This window comes from Aythya ferina (genome assembly GCF_964211825.1).
Source record: "Aythya ferina genome assembly, chromosome: 1".
NCBI lineage: Eukaryota > Metazoa > Chordata > Aves > Anseriformes > Anatidae > Aythya > Aythya ferina.
In genome coordinates, this window is record NC_140296.1 from 170,348,061 (window position 1) to 170,365,819 (window position 17,759).

Genomic DNA, 17,759 nt, shown 5'->3' on the forward strand with positions numbered 1-17,759 from the left:
CTCTCTGCTGGCCTGCTTCAGTCAGGGCTTTTGGCGTGAGATTTATGCCTCCGAATCCAGCCTGTTTCTCTCTCTGCTTTGTGTGTGTGGCTTCTTAAATATATCGCATCTTTACCTAATTTGGAGTTACTGTCACCCGCTGGGAACATGCTTCGTATCCTTTTACCCCTTTGGTTTTTCAGGGTGGTGGCTCTCTGGGTTGGGTTTTGTCTGCAGGGAGTCTGTGCTGGAGAGGGGGAAGCTGGAAACACAAAGCACTCGGACAAATCCCTCTAAGCACTGATATCAGGAGATATCATCAGGAGAACATTTTTGCATGTTTTAAGATCCTCCCTGCCAAGAAAGGTCCCCTCTGGCAGGTGGGGGCGTAAAGTAGAATTTGATTTATCAATTCTTATGACCATACGTACAACTTTGCTAATGCAGACAAAAAGATTTCTCCCCTTTTTGACAGCATGATGGGGTCTGACATTTCAGGGCTACCAGGGCTCTTTTGTCTCTTTAGTTTACTCTTAGTCTTTGGGACGATGTCTACTTCTGCATCTATCTGCTCTTCGTATTAGTCTTCTATCTCAAATAAGGATGCTGTCTGTATTCTTTCTCTAGGTGGTTATATTTGTTTTCCTTTGTTTCTGGGAGTTCTTTACACCAATTTTTGGTTATCCTGGGCTGCAATTTTGCTTTTAAATGGGCATTAAAAGACGATTCTTTTCTGGCCTGGGAACTTCCAGCAATGTGAAGCTTCCCAGTCCATCAGTGAGGCAGTGGCTCGTTGTTATACCCCCATGATAACTGGACATATTTTGCCTTAATAGGGGTTCAAAAGTTTGTGAAACAGCCATTGGGGCTCCTTTGTTTTCTGTCAAAGTCTGTAGACAGTTTAAGAAACGTAACATAATTACATCCCCACAGTACCTAACAGTACATGCACTGCATAAATACCTGACAAGACTTCAGTGCTAATATACATGGACTAAAATGCTAGCTTACACAGCAGTCTCCGTTTCCTGCTGTATCTGTCAGTTGGTATGTAAAAATATGAGATTTTTTGCTCAGGGTCCCTTGCAAGTAATTTGAATGTACACTGACCTTCCCTCACCGGTGCCATTAACCAGAAAGATTTGCAGGCTTGTCCTTCTTTCTGAATTCAGGATAACCGCATGCGCTCCCACTGTAGTGCAGTATTGGGAAAATCCTGTTCCAGCAAAATATTGTACCTGATTTATTCATTTGCTCTTGACAAAGATTCAATGAAAAAGGCCTAGCTGTGGAAATTCTTCTCTCCTTTTTGCCATCTCTCCAGTCTGATGGAAATAATGCATATGTAAGGAGTCTGTCTAGGAGAGAGCTGTTTTATTCCTTGAAGTTGATGTATTTTTCACAGGTAGAGCACACGTGCAAATAGGGCCCAGAAGTCATCACCATCCATCGGTTCCTAAGAAACTGTGTTATGTTTCCTGCCCACTTCTTAACAGAAAAATGCATGTCTCACAATATCTGCTGTCACATACAGCACCTGCGAATAAGGAGTAATACATGTGACATCCAAGCCACGTTATCGATGATCCCTATATTTTTTTGGAATTGATGTAAGTTAGCAAAGTTTTCTGGAGAGCCTTAGCCTGAGTTCTACTTCAACTATGTCTCTTCTAAGAAGGAAAAAATTTAATCCTCTTAGAAGCTCTTGTTCACTTTTTTTTCTTTAATGAGGGTATGTATATTCTGCATATGCAATAATATTAGCTTTTCCACTTACCTCAAATGGAGAAATAAAGGCTTATACATCTCCCTTTTTCTTAACTTGTGTAGCTGGGTCTATGTTAATATTTCTTCATGCTCCTGTTTATTATATAGCTGACAGCTTTATTTTCTTCAAGTTTGTACCAGCATGCAGTATAGTCAAGCCTGTTACCTTCCTCCTTGTAACAATGCAGTTCTAAAGCAATGAGAGTTAATTTTACGGTAGAAAAAGCAATGATATCTGGCTGTAGAGAGATATTTTACCAATATATCTTCTTCTTTACTTGCCGCACTTTTGGCAATGTGCATAGCCATGCAACAATCTTTTGCCCTTAAAAAACATTAGATATATTCAGCTTTTTTTGTTTCTACATCCACCTAACAGAAGACGAGATCATTGTAGAAATCATTTTTTAATGCCAAACAGCTCTTCCAGTCACTTCCTTCTGAGACCTGGCTTTAAAATAAATTTTGCTTACCAAACCCTTATCTCACTTGAATAGAAATGGATTGGTGTCTTTGATGTGAGTTTCTAAAGGAGTTTGAGACTTTACAAGACATAAATAGTGTTATCAGCAAAGAAGGCTTATCATGTCCAGAGCGTTAGCTGAAAAGAAAACCTGACTCTCCAGAAAATGTGGTTCCACTGGATCTCAGGATGCTGTACTGGGTCTGTAGTCTTTGATGCACTAGGTACTCTAGTCTTTGATGCACTAGGTACTCTAGTCTTTGATTCCTTTAGTCATTGATATCTTTCAAGCATGTATTCATGCACATGCTAGAAACTGGTTGGTCTTTCATAACCTGATGGAAAAAGATGTAAGTAGAAGGATTTGATAATGTTTTAAAGTGTTTGAACACTTGATTAAAGGACAACCAAGACAGAAGCTTAATTTCTTGTGATTCCTTTCCTTTGATTGAAGTAATAAAATACACACTCTTATTTCTTCTCTTCAATCCCCATTTTTTTCTCGATCTTACAGCTTGTCATTTTTAAAGCTACAATGTAGTTGATTTTTTTCCCTACCAGTCATCCTATTCTTAGGAGCGATGTAGAAGAGCTTCACTTCTCCCTAATGCTGCCTTTAATTGATGACTTTCTTCTTGTCCCACCAGCAGCTGCCTTCAGGTTGATCAGTAGGTGCTCCACAAAGCCTCCGATTTAGACAGGCTGTCACAGTGCCATTCTTTGGTATAAATGTGCTTGGCCTATTTGGCAACATCTCTCTGATGTTTTCTCCAATCATTTGTTACGACAGAGAAGGAAGCATCCTCTGGCAGAGGAAAAGGAAAAGGAGCATCTTTACAGCCAGAATATTCACAAGGTTCTGGAGGTGTTTCTCTCCTGAACAGGGACGTTCTCTCTGCTACTGGAGTCTTTGACACATGAAGCTTCTTAACACCAGGAAAAGGAAAGTTTCTGTGGTTATCTGAAAACCAAAAAGGCCTTTGTATATTCAGCCTGTCATCAACTGAGCATTATCTCTGATCTGAGTTTTACTCCATACTTCTCAGCTCTGTTATTCAGAGCCTTTGTCATTGAGTCAGAATTCAGAAATTTCCATCCTCATCCAGCTTACAGCAGCTCTTGTACTCTGCATTGCTAGTTCACACAGTAATTAGATTTTAAAATTATACTGTTTTTAACGCTATATTTATCAGTAACTGAAACTGTTGCTTGTTTCTGTTTAGATGAAAGTCCTTACACAAAGTCTGCAAACCAGGCAAAGCCACCTGATGGAGCATTGTCTGTGAGGAGACAGAGTATTCCAGGTAAGACTTGCTTTGCTTTTTATAACATGTGACTCGTTTGTGAACAGCAATGTAATACTAATCAAAATTAAACTAGTTATAAAAAGCAAATGACTTCTAGTTACCACTAAATAATTTGTAAGGAAGGTCCCACATAAGGAGTTTCCGTGGTTAGGCTTCCTGGGGCTTTTAGTATCAGGAACATCTCTGCATCTGCCTTTTGAAGCAGATTTCAGGCATTGATCACAAAAACCTTCTCATCAGAGGCTCACGTCTTCAGGCCCTGTGAAATCCATTCTTTTATATCTAGTTTTGACAGTGTAGGGAGATTGGCTCATATTTCCAACACTGAGCAGTGTGTCAGAGTTCTCATCTTCACATGGTTTTCTGCCATGCATACACCATCCTTGAGTAGTCTGTCATCCTGTCACACAAAGCTGGACTCACCAGATCAATGGGCCTTCAAACCTGCGTGTCATATAATTACTTCAAATGAATCTGCAAAATATGCCTGTGAAAAGCAAGTATTATACACAGCAATCTAAAGAGGTATTCACCTCATGTATAATTTTAGGGATCTACTAATGAAAACAAATGAACACTGACAAAGATTGTGCACAGGTGGAATAACTGATGCTGCCATTCTCAGCTCAACAGCAGTAACCTCTGACTGGAAGGGAAGATGTAATGCAACAGAAATCAGAAACTGTAAGGTCGTGTCACCCACCTTCTAACGAATAATGTTAATGTTCTGTGTGCTCCATGGCCTTGTTATTAAGCAAAGTCACACATCCTTCTGAGAGCTTATGGATACAAGGGATGGAGCTCAGACTTACACCATTGCCAGGCTCAGATTTCATCATAATAACTGACATGTTTCTGAAGGTCCAAAGTACACATCTTGTGGATGTTTTATGTTCAGGTGCGTGTGCATGTGAGAGAGAGGGAGCAGGAAAAGGAGAGTTGGGTGATTTACTTTTGTCTGCTTAAAATATCCTAGCGATTTAAAGTGATTTTTATTCTCATGGTACAATCATAACTGTTGCAAAATTACTCAACTACGGTGTCTATTAGGCATTTTATAAGGAACTCTGATTACACAAGCACCAAACATTTTTTCTGTCAAGTCAGTAAAAATCTAGATTCATTGTTCTTCAGAGTGAATTAAGATGTCTATATGGGGAGCTCTACACGTAATGCTTTAGCTCATGCGTCTCTAATATTTAACTTACTGTCTTTTTTTTTTTTTAATCTTTCAATTTTTTTTCACCTTGAACTTACTAGCTGATACTTATGAAGTGGTTACTGTATTTGAGAGATACTTATGCTATGGTCTGAATACAGACTAAATATCATGATTTCATATAACATTATGAGAACACCTAATGATTTTCAGTCATATTCTTTAAGGAGAAGGTTTGATGAAAGTTGTACTGGTGTAATTTTTCTTTAGATCATTTGATAAAAATAGAAATGTCAAATGCTGAGTAGTCATTGTGACTATTTATTTATTTATTTATTCATTTATATGTTTTTAAAGCTGCATACTCTGGAAGTTTTGTGGTGTATTACAAATAAATCTTCTCTGTGTGCTGTGCACGAGTCAGAGTTACTTCAGAGAGACAATACTGACAAGTGTCTGGTGAGATATACTCTTAAATTTCAGGTGTTCTGAAAAAAAATTATCTAGGCTTATGTATGTTCTTCAGCTTTCGATACTGTGAAGACATCTGTCTTCATGCCTTGTTGCATCTCTGGATCTTAGGACCCCTAAAGTATAAATGAGATTTAGCTGGGGCAATAGTAAAAACAGTAAAAGAAATAACTTAAACTTTTTCATGCCCTGACAAATTGCCATTCTAGCACAGTGGATATTGTGGGTTTAGATACATGAATACATTTATCAGACTAAGCAGTCTGATAAAGTCAACGTTTGAGAGTTTACTGGGGTTTCTGAAAATAACTCCTAAACTTTTATATCACTTTGGACACTTAGAAATTTTGGCCTTATGTATTATAGATAAGCTAGCACCTTGTAAATGGCATCTTTGTGCACAGATGTGCAGATGCATTGTGGATTGCCTTACTAGAAACGCAGACACATCCCACCCAAGCATTTTGGCAGCAGCAGGAAGTCCTAGTATTAGCAACACTAACTAGTTTGAGACAGTAGCACAGCCATTTTTGGTTTTGCTTGGGGGCAGGATCTGGATGTTGACAGTATGTAGGTCAGCTCTGAATAGTTTCTGAAATGGAAGATGCGATACATTGAACCTGGTAACATTCTTCAGGACTTGGGTGGAAAGATGTCAGCTGGTGTTACCGTCAGTGATCAGCATACACTCTACACCGCATGGAAAGCATTCATTGCTATTCCCCTCAGATGGTATGCCTGATAGAACATTACCTTCCCAAAAAGCTTTTTTTTTTTTTCTTTTTTTTTTCAAGCTTGAAGCATGGCATTGCCTTTGACAGTGTAGCTGTCCAAGCCACTTGATGCTCTGTCACTCCTGAGGCAGATGTCCTGTTCCCAAGGAAAGCTCTGGTCTGGCCATTACAGCCAAGAGAACTTTTATTAGTTTGTTTTTTTGTTTGTTTTTAGAAAGGAAGATGATCCTATTCTGAGCTTTGTGCAGGTTCAAACAGTCCATTAATAAATGCTAATAAATACATATTTCCAGGATGCATGATCAACATCTTCCAGAGTAGCATGAGATCGAGTCATCTCCCTGCGCCTGGTAAAGGTTCCTCCTTGTGACCTTTATATTCACTTAAGAGGATTCCAGCACTGCTTCCTTTGGCCAGGTGCCAGCAAAGGAGCTTTTATTGCTGTGGGATCTGAAACTACCATACCGACTGTAAGCCCCAAGATGTTGTTTTTATCCTTCCATGTGTAACTGTACTGTAAGTGCAGTATCGATGAGCAAAGACCAACTGCACAAAGAAGAAATGTAATTCTATAGAGGTTACATGGTTCTCAGGCTTGGTTTATTTTACAGGGGTAAAAAAATGTTGAAATAATCATTTTATAATTAAAGTCAAATGAGCACATACTGTGAAATAAGTGCACTGAGTTTAATTCCTTTCATCCCCAGAAGCAGGGAATAGATTAAGCATCTCTCTGGAGCAGAACTGGCTTGCTTAAGATGCAGAATACATTATTCATGTGATGAGGGTACATGTCATATTTATCATGTCTTCACATGGCACAAAATCAACAAGCAACAGATCCTTTCAAGGGGATTTACAGAACTGGTGAAATTATAGTTAATTCAAATTATATGCATTAATATAATTGCAGTTGGAAACCTGGACTAAATTTTGCAGATGTGTAGGTGTTGTAGTTTTATATATATATATCTCATATACATATTTGATTGTTCGAAACATTTAGCCTTACAGTCAGAATTTCCTAATTATAGAAGCGAGGCTTGAGGTAACATCAACATGACAAGCAGCCTACGAAGTAAGAAACATATTTTCTTCTCTGAATCTTCAAATTTAGACCCTCACCAGCATATAATGAAATGTTATTGGTACTGTGTCCATGTAGTAGGCTACAGAAGCTGTAGGGCTATATACTGTGCCTCATCCAGAAAGCGATCCCTGTCAGGCTAGTACGTAGGCACATAAATGAAAACAGCATGTTTCAGAATTCACAGGTAAGGCCCTTTCCTCGAAATCACAGTTGCAGTTAGAAATGTCTGCCATTTAAAAATAAAGTACCTAATACTCACGTTAGCCCATCCCTAGGTTTAGGTGGCCATGGGTTCCTGGACTATCCCTCCTGCTTGGCATGCTGAGGGTCCAAAGCGGTGCTTGGCACGGAGGAGGGTTTGGGTCAATAGCACTTGAATCAAAGATGTGTTTCCCGTGGTCTCTTATTCCTGGGGGAGCTTTACAAAGGACATCAAATATTCCAACGGTAGTGATAAAATGTCGAGAGCTAATGACACTGTGAAAGAGGCATTTTGAAATCCAGACTGTAACAAATGCCTAAAGATAAGCCTGTTCTCACTGCCAAACATGGACAGGCCTGAATAGCTGTTCCCACGCTTTCCAGCCTAAAGTCCAATACCTTCTTATCTGTTTAAACAACATGGAGAAATCTGTCGACGCTAATGCTGTATAAGTTGTTCACTTCATTTGTTTATATATTTGTCTCTTTCCAATTCACTCGCTGAAAACTGGGGAGGGGTAGAGGAAAAAGAAATGACACAAGCATAAAAATAATTTCTTCTTCAAGAAAAAGGCAATACATCTGAAGCTGATTAAATTTTTTCATAAAATCTTAAACAAGATTTTAATTTTGTTTTTAGTTCAATTTTGTAAGTGCTTTTTATTGAGTCTAAGAAATTTCTATTATTAAAGAAAAAAAACATAGTCAAAACCCTCACAAATTTTAATGAGCTGAAATGTTTCCGCTTCTCTTTGTTTTATTTCTGTTGGCTGAAATCATGAGAAGTTTCAGTTAAATTCTGCAAATAGCTTTGGTTGGGTTGAAACAGTATTTTTAAGGGAAAAGCTTATTTGTACCCAATCTATTTGACGTTAAATTAAAAATAAAACATCAGCTTCTCGCATCTACTGATTCATACATCTGTGCTATGGGAGACTTCTAGAAATGTAAAGTATTATGGCTTAAAGTGTTCAGGGGCTCAAAACAACTGTAATGCAAATCGCGTGCTGGTACAGCTATTTGAGCTATCTGTGAATCTGGAGATTTAGCCTAGCTGGGAGGTTTGCAGTGCTGGAGCTGCCTCCCTCTTAAGTAAATTCCTGTTCAAAGACCCAGCGCCAAATAAGTAGGAGGCGTAGTGGGAATATTCATCAAACAGAAAAACTTGCCTTTTCTTCTGGGGAAGAAGAACAGCACTGCTGCCTGCCTTCTGCACTGCTGAGCACACACAGCCAAAGATCCTTCAACCCTTGGACCCTTGGTCCTTCAACCCATTATATTGTCTGTGACCCACTGTTGTTTCATGTCCTGAGACCCCCCAGGAGTGCTGCACCTTCCCAAAGCTCACCCCAGGCACCTTCTGCCCCACAGCGACATCTCATCTGCTGAACAGATATTACGGTGATGCTACAGAGTTACGGAGAAGAGCAGGAAAGTCCAAACTAGGTGTTAGAAATTATTCCCTTGTCATTTTCTACACCATGGAAGCCTATGTTTCTCTCTAACCAGTAATTATTATTAATATCAATTATACAATTATATTATTAGATATTACTTATAATTATTAAAATGTCATTTGCATGTTTTGTACGCAGTTGCACAGATGTATTAAGAGGTCAGTTGTTCAAATAGGTCACTCTGCTCTGAAGGAAAATTGTCGAGACTTTCAAGTCTGAAATGAAACCAGCCAGATTTTTCAGTTCCTTTGTACCTGCATGAATACTGCACCTTCTTTCCAGTCTACCTGCTTCTTTGAAGCACGCCATAATGCAGCTTTCCTATTTCAGCACTGTGTTTGATCTCAAAAACAGAGCTGGCCACCTAACTGAAGGAAAAACACAGGACGAATGTACACGGGATGAATGTGCATCTGCTCGGTGGTTCTAGCTCTGGTATTAGCAGTTTTTTGAGGAGTTTGGTAACAGAAGTTTAGCACAAAAACAAGATGTTAGCCCAACATAATTTTAGAGTTGGCCAAGTTTTGTACTACTGAGCTGGAAGGGCTCACATGCAAGCCAAAAAATTGCAAGGTGCCTTGCAAGAATAATATTTACAGAGCTGACAGCAAAAAATAATTACTGTATGATGTAGTGTCCTCTGTAATGACTTAGGACACAAAATACTGCTAGGAGAAGTCAAGTCATAGTAAATTCTTGTAGTAACAATAATTAATGTCCTGTGGATTTTCTGTCTCTGCAATGCTTAAATATACAATGCATATGGCAGTTGAAAGGAGTGAAGCAGTTTTCTGCTGGCCATTGGCTCTGAACACATACAGGTGTCATCTATCTGTTTACAAAAACACCAAAGTATTCCTTTTCCCCTCCCTGATCCACAGCTTGCTGTGCAGCAAATGTTCCTGTTGTGTCTCATACTATACCAAAAGATAAAAAATATCTTGCTATAAGAAAGCAGGCAAAGGTTGTGAAGAGATAAGAAAATAATTGAGTGTTAAACTATATGCAATGCTTGAGCTGCTAACATAAAATTCCAGTAGCTGAATTTAACTTTTGTGTGTAATATGCTATAACTTAAGTGAGAAAAAGGTCTATATAGCTTAACGTAATACTGGGATACGTATCATGTATTATTTTTCTTTTACAAGATAATCCTAGAAATAAGGGAGAAATATAGAAAGTAATAGGAGATAGCAGGAAATGAAAAAAATAGCAAGGAGATAGCAGGAAATGAAAAAAAAAATCCACATGGATTAAAAAAAAATTAAAAATTTTTTTTAAAAAATAATTTTTTTTAATTTAATTTTTTAATTTAATTTTTAATTTTTTTAATTTAATTTTTAATTATTATTATTTTTTTTAATTTAAAAAAAAATTAAAAAAAAAATTATGGACTTGTGATGTGATCTGAGGATAAAAGTTTCATTAAATGACATTGCTCAGGACAGAAGATGACACAGGTTATTCTGGCCGTAGCCCGACTGTTAAGATCTGAACCAGTTACACAGTGACTGACAAATGTGATGGGCAAATGATCCAAGTGGATGTTTCCCTATGTGCAAACACACCTCCACAATGAGTTTGGGTTTCCTCCATGATTAGCAAGACGGCACATATTTAAAACCAGCTGTTCTCGTACTCGCATGAGTTAACCTGGTCCCATTCCTTCTGCACAAGCCCTTCAGACTCCAGTGTTAGTGAACCATAGGTGATAGAAATGATCCTGTCTGCTTTTTGAGGGAGTTCTACTAATTTTTGACTTTTTGAGTTCTGCTAAGGGGTCAGAAGGTGCCACAGGACAGCCACCTTCTGCAGCGACATGCACACAAACCTCACATCACTAAATGCAGAGCCAGGAAGTTGAAACATACATCTACAAAACATTTTTTTTTTTTCCTCAATTTACATTTGTCTCATTTTATTTGCTTTTTAAAATCAACACCGAATGCTCAGATTTACCATTGAAGAGATTTCTAGCATTTGAAATCCATTAACAATAACCTCTGCAGTCACACATACCATAGTAAATATCTTGGGTGATTTCCTAGAGAAGCAAGTTTTCTGACCTGTGAAATGCAGATTACAGACTAGTAAGCTTTTCTACACTTGAGGCATTTATTATATCTGCAAAGTCATTTGCTGATTTTCATGTTTGATGAGCGGCTGTAGTTGCTTTATCATTTACAGTCTTGCTTCTTCACTGGGTATTTGTTTAACCCACTGGAGATTTATCAAATGGTCTGTGCAGCATCCCTCAAGGCTGGAAATCCTTGAATTTGCTTTCACTTTTAATATCAAAAGAAAAGAGTTTTCTTCCTTATCCCTCCTCCCTTCCGCCTAAATAACTTTATCGGAATGGTTTCATATATGTCATTCATGTAATCATGTTTCATACACAGATGAACTCAAAGGAAATTTCTCTCACAGAAAATGAAAAAAGCCCACCAAGTTCTTACCTAAACTAGATTGCTGGTGATTTATTTACGCATTTTATTTACAGAGCAGCAACAAAACATTACCATGCTAATGCTTTTCAATACTGAAAAGGATTAGAAGAGAGATCTAACTTCATTCCTTTCATGATAAATGAGAAAGAAAATGCATTCAAGGCAATAATGAGGAACATGCACTTTTTGAAGTATCCAGCTGATATGAGACGGTTGTGATGAGGTCTGAAAAGTTAAATATCTTCAAAATATTTTCAGTTTTATATAAAGGTTAATTATGGGCACAGCCGATAGCCGTATTCATTGTTGACAATACTGAACACCTTCATTTATGTACAATTGGGTTTAGTCGTATATAATTTTACCAAATGTGGGGGTTTCAAAATATAATACTTTAATATATTCCTGCACCATCTTTTCCCAGTGAAATCTGTTTAGCTATTTGTAGTATGATAAAGATAAAACCCAATACAGTATCTCTAAGAACATTAAAAAAACCTCTTGCAGCCATTTAGCCTTTGTACTCACACACTTTAGGGCAGAGATAGCAATTTTGAGAGAGGGGTTCTGTATTCAGCGAATGTGCTTGCAGCCTCTACACCATCCTTTTCTCCATTGTACTCCATTGACCATCTGTTAGTTTGAAGTCCAAGTCCTTGCCTTGCTGTCAGTATGTCGGTAGAGCCTGGGACCTGAAAATTGGTTGGGGAGCATCCATGTGTCTCTTGAGGTTGGGGGTCCCATCTCCTGGGTGTTTTCCAGTATGACTTCAGCATGCTTTCTGAACCCACAAAGGGAACACATCCTTGTGATGGTTGGCTTCATTCATTTTAATCAAAATGTTAGTGATTTCTGTTGAAAAAATATTCTTCTTTAGAGACTTCAGTTGGAAGAAGGAGCAGGCTGTAGAGGCCAGGTGAGGAGGGAGAAACCAGGAAACATCAAGCAGATAGGAATAAAGATGATCAAGACTAGGCTGAAAGAGATATGGAGGCAGTCTCTGAAAGGGAAGGTCAGTAGGCTGGGTGAGTTTGGAGAGGGAAAGGAAAGCCATATGCTTCTTAAAAGTCATGGTGAAAGACAAGCACAGTGAGGTCTGTAACCACGTGCTTGGGTAACTATCAGTCAATTCTTGGCTGAACACAAGACTCATCAATCCCAATAACCTCTGCTGCCCACCAAGAAGCTGTGAAACAACTTTACTTTGACTGTCTCTCATGGAGAGGAACAGCTGATTACAACATTATCCTTGTTGTTTTAGGTAACTGAGTAGCTAAAGCTTGATATTGACCTCTTGAAGACTGCTACATTTGCACGTGATAGCAAGGCTGGGATTTTGGAGAGGGGAAATGTGTGTGTGTGTGGAGCTATCTTCAGAAAAATGGTATTATATGAGGAGAATATTCATAAGGATGCTCAGGTTCCTCAATCTATTCAGAAGTTAGGAAATGCTGTGTTAGAAATTTTTCATGCTTTATCATTTTTCTCTTGGGTGGAAATCTATTTAGATATTCTCACCTGAATTATTATCAGTCTGATATTGGTGCAAAAATGTGGGTTCAACAGAAAAACTGATTTCTGCATCATTCAGACGAGAGGATCCTCCTGGATCCAGTATCACCATAGAGGAAGAGTAAGCAGCAAACCTGTGCATGCAGATTGAGTCACCAGGTTCAAAAGGAATTGAATAAATGAATTGCCAAGAGATTCACAAATAAATACTACAACGACTGAGGAGCAATGTGCTGTCTAATATCACAGTACTGGATGATGGGAAGTGTGGCAGGACTGGACTGTACAAAGTAGCCAAGCTGTCGGCGTCTCCTTTTCCTTCTTTCCATGATGGAACAGGACTAGATGACACGTTAGTCTTCCCCAGCAGAGAGAAGTTGAGAATATTTTTTATCATTTAAGTTGTTAGATTATTTTATTCATACAGTTATAGATAATTAATTTGCCTTTTTTAATGATGTTCCTCATGTATTTTCTAATACATCTTTACTGGAGTTAATGGATGCTTTCCATCATATTTTTTTCTGAATCTCCCATTCAGTTTCTGCAGCGATTATAAATTCAGGGCATGAAGATAGCAAGGGAATAATATATCACCTCCCAAGATAACAGCTCTGTCACACCAAAATATGCTGTCCCAGATCCGGATAATAGCTTGCCTCTTCTTTTTGACTGTATCAGTAGCTCAAAGCTCTCCCTGCAAACCTTGATTTTAACATCAGAATCTAATATTTTCTTTCTTTTTTTTTTTTTTTTCTTTTTGTCACAAAATTCTATGTCCATTTGGCTGATGTGAAGTAGTTGAATGTGTTTCATGTTGGTAAAGAAATTGCTGTCGATTTGCTTGTTTAATAGCATTTTCATGCTTTCTCTTAGAATTGAAAGAGACAAATACATTTTGATGCTTGTGCATCTTTCTGATCACATCCCTGGTGTGTGGGGCTGACTGAGGGATTCATTTGTGCCTCATAGTGTAGAATAAAGGAGTCAGACCTTCTGTTTTGTGTAAAAGCCATAAGACCACAAATTAACTATAACATCATTACAAACTAGCTTTTGTTTCCTTTGTATTTAAAAGTGCAATGGTAAGAACAAAGAGTTTATCCTTTCAATTTTTACTGTACCTACTGTGAATTTACATGGAGTTAGTGGGCCAGAAGACACCTGGGTGGCCATCTGAACAAAGCATGTAACTTCCCTGAATTTACTTATATTTACTTTTTTGCATTTTGTATTTAAATTATATTTTAGAGTGACATTTGTCGTACTTATTTGATGCAAAATCCACCACAGCCTTTTGTGGTCAATTAGCTTCATCGTTTTGTTTTCTTGGCTGAATATGTGTAGATTCTGCTTCCCCTCGTTGTGATAGAGAATCTTTCATTAAAATTCAGTTCATCCTTTATAGATACTTCATTATGAAATCACCTTTTAATCTTCTCCTTGTTAAAGTAAAGAGATTGTATTTCTGGTATCTTTTGCACCCAGTCACATTTCCCTTACTATTCTGAAAGCTCTTTTCTGGTTCTCCAGCCCTGTCTTTGTTTTTTAATATTTTTTTTTGAATCATGTCACAAGAACGAGGTAAAGTATCTGAGTGATGGTCACTAAATATAAAGGTGTACCAAGGATGCTGTGTAAAACTGTCTTGTTTATATATTCATGGTTTGTATTGTTCTGCCCAGTGGGGGTTTTGATAACCTACCAGGATTCCCAAATCCTTTCTGTCCACATTAACTTCATAGTTAATTTACTGATACACTTCTACTCATATCTCTGACATTTCTAGAGTGGGAGACTTTATTAACTTTCTAGGTGAAATATAGGCTAGTAGAATGAAGATGTTTATCTTTTTTATTTATTATCCTTGTCCAAATAAATCTTGTCCAGGTACCATTCCCATTTTCTGTCTGTGTGGTCTTGGGAATCCACTAATGTTGTGTGAAGAAGCACATAAAGAAGGCTCTTCAGAAAAGTCACAAAGACACACTTATTAACAAGCTTTTGTGCTTCTCTTTTTTTTTCAAGAGTACAGAAAGAAAAAAAGAAAAAAGAAAGAAGAAAAAAAAGAAACAGAAAAAATAAAAAAAATATATTTTCATAGGAGAAAATAGGAATGAGGCCAAAATGGAGAGATTTCAGTGCTCCTATCCACAGAAAACATTGGTGGAAGGACACTGAATATCAATCCAGGTGTGAACAAGTGCCAATCTTCAATGCTAATTGATTTTATCAGTGAAGCAAAACGAGCCAGCTTAATACTTAACTGGTAGACAAGATCCTGCCAAGACCTTCTTCCCATCTTAGATGACATTGTGGCCCCAAATACTTGTCAGATAAATGATTCAGAAAATGAGCATTGACCTCCATGGTAGAAAAAAGTAATACCATAGAAAAGTACGGGACACATGCTGCAGCTGAATTTTAGGTATCACTGACAAACCATGAACGATCATACCTGATAATATACTCTGAATATTGATCTCCAGAGTGGTGCTTCTGTAAACAAAAGTGAGAAGTGAAAATTGATAGAGGTCATATAAGGAAATCTTACTATTAGATCAGGACTGCAGGAACATAGACCAAATCTATCAAAAATAACTAATGCTGCAGTAAAATTGAAAATAATATTTTTTTAAATAACATAAATGGAATATATTCACATGGGAGTAAACACATACTTTTCCAAAAAGTTTTCAGTTTGAGTTCTTATTTGTTATTAGTTCTAGAAATGAAAATTAAAAAAATTAATAAGTGTATTTGAAAGTCATTACGAACTTGTAGCTATAAAAACAGATGCCTAGTAAGGAATTTCTGTAATTTTATGATGAGAATGGTAGGAAACCCTAATGAGACCATTAAAATCCAGGAGCGTTATTCCTTAGCTGCTAACAAAAAGTAATGGTGTAACACAGAGTATATAGCGGATGGGAATGTAGTAAAAAATCATCGAGCTTGACTTACTTAACCCCACACCACTGAAAACAGACAAGCTGTTTTAAGGAAGATAGTCTAGATTAAGTACTAGCCAATTAGAATAATAGTTGGGCATGGTTATAATGTACAGTAAAATGTGCTTTTCATGGCTTGAGTTAAGGGCGTTTGCAGTTCGTGAGTATTTTTGACCAGTTGTGGACACATTTTATCATCCCCATTTTCTCTGTGTAGAAAGTTGGAGTAGGGTCTAGATCATTGTATATGCAGATCCAGTACACATTTTAATATATCTGCCACACTATACAAATAACATTGACAGTAATCAGCACTGACAATGTCTTTTGGGGATCAAAAGACATCAGGGCATCTTGTATTTTTCTAATGTGTATACATTTTAAAATGTTGCAATGTCAAAACAATACTAAATATTCTTACCAGACGGTAGCAGTTAGCATGGGGTGGGTATCTCTCTCCATTATGAGTTGGAAGAATTGGGAATTAATATGACTGCTGTGTCTTAAGTAAAAGTCATCATCTGTCCTGGGTCTTTAGTGGGGAAAAACATGATGCTTGTGCAGAACTGCAATGGCCTGAGGATCATCTGCTCCAAACTTTGCTAAACCAAGGAGCCAAAGAAAATCTGGAGCAGAGACTCTTGTTGCAGGCGTTCTGTAAGACGTGAAAAGTAGGTCTTTCCTGGAAAATGTTTGCAGCTGTGTTGGTTGGGGGTATGAATTTTGCAATATTTCTAAATGAGCATAGCTTCAGGGTAGGCATGATGACATCAACGTGGGAATAGTGTCTCTCTTCTTTTGCTTGACAAATTGGTCTACATTTTATTGTTTTTATTGTTGTTGTTGTTGTTTTGTTTTGTTTTGTTTTGTTTTCCCCTGTTATGACTTCATGTCTGCCGGAGGGTTTGACATTGTATCCACACTTGTATAGTCATGTTGGGGGATTTTTTTAATGTAAATCTGCCCTTAACAGAAATGTTTTTGTGTTTTTTTTCGGAGGTGGGACCTGCAAAACATTTATGCAGAGCAAGCCTAGAAGAAAAATTCACCGAATAGTTGAACATGCTTTACGAAAGCTAAGGAAAAAAAAAAAAAAAAAAAAAAAAAAAACAGGACAAATGTGTTTACTAGATAGTTTCATTCAGGCAGAGATTACCTCTGTCATTTTCTTTCAGTCAAAGGAATTGTGGAGGAGAATAAGCTAAATTGTGGGAGTTATGGTAGAGCCTGTCTAGAAACTTTTGCTTTCAGTGATTCTTGAGAATGCTCCAGGTTAGATAAATAGCTCTGTGCAATATTAGATACCAGCAGCATCCTCTCCTGCTCTCCTATGAGATTCATCTTAAGAAATCCAAAATTGCACCTATTTTGGTCTGTTTTAATGAACTGATTATTTCATGTGTATGAGTAAAAATGGATCCTAGCCAGACATTTTGTTGGCATAAATCTAAGTCCCATAAGGTGCATTAAAACTGGCATGATATACTCTCATTAACTGTGGTAAGGCAAGTGAGGTTATAAAAATGGCAGAAACTCTAAATGTGCCTGCATGTTTGGCATATGGCATCCTTTATATGTACATCCAAACTATAGGATAGGCTGTAGGTTAGGAGGAAAACTGGAAGCTGTTAAATGTGAGTACCCGATACAAGTTAAGGACTGGAGTGACATCCTGAAAGATTTCAGAAGTTACATCTGCAAAATTTGAGTCTATAATTAGATTGCCAGTCATTTTATTTGCCAGGAACTAATGAATTAAAAGGAAACTAATGTTTTTTATTGTCAAAGTATTAACATGACATAGAAAAATGAAGGCAGGGATCAGTTTTTTAACTATCAAGTCTAAATCATGGTGCTTTTCTGCATTAAAGCAGCTGAAAATAGGAGCCATGGAACCCAGCTATTTTAGGTTAATGCATTTGATATCATATTTGGGACAGGCAAGCAATGTAAGATTTATGCAGTCGTGATTGCTTTAGTCATGTGACTGAACCTATCACAATTTTTCAAAGCAATTGAGCAGTACAGTAATACAACAAAAAAAAGAAGATTTGAACACCGGTCCTTTTGGGTAAAATTAATGCCAGTTGCAGATGCCCAGTGCCTGATCACAGGCTAACACATGCAATATTAATATGTACTAATATGACGCCAGTTCAATTTCTATGATAATTGAGACATACACTGGCAATTTAGACAACAGAGGAAATCATATAGGTGC

General features: G+C 37.5%; 1 protein-coding gene across 14 annotated transcripts in view; it reads left to right on the forward strand.

Annotated features, from left to right (window-relative positions):
• The window catches only part of GRIP1 (glutamate receptor interacting protein 1), a 316,765-nt gene that overhangs the window by 210,920 nt on the left and 88,086 nt on the right, over positions 1-17,759 (forward strand). For 13 of the 14 annotated variants that reach the window (XM_084492326.1, XM_084492327.1, XM_084492322.1 and 10 more), the window contains exon 2: positions 3,433-3,513. The exons of the other annotated variant lie outside the window; for it this stretch is intronic. In XM_084492326.1, coding sequence (XP_084348452.1) covers positions 3,433-3,513 — 81 coding nt within the window. The remainder of the gene's footprint in view (positions 1-3,432; positions 3,514-17,759) is intronic. 14 annotated transcript variants of the gene reach the window in all.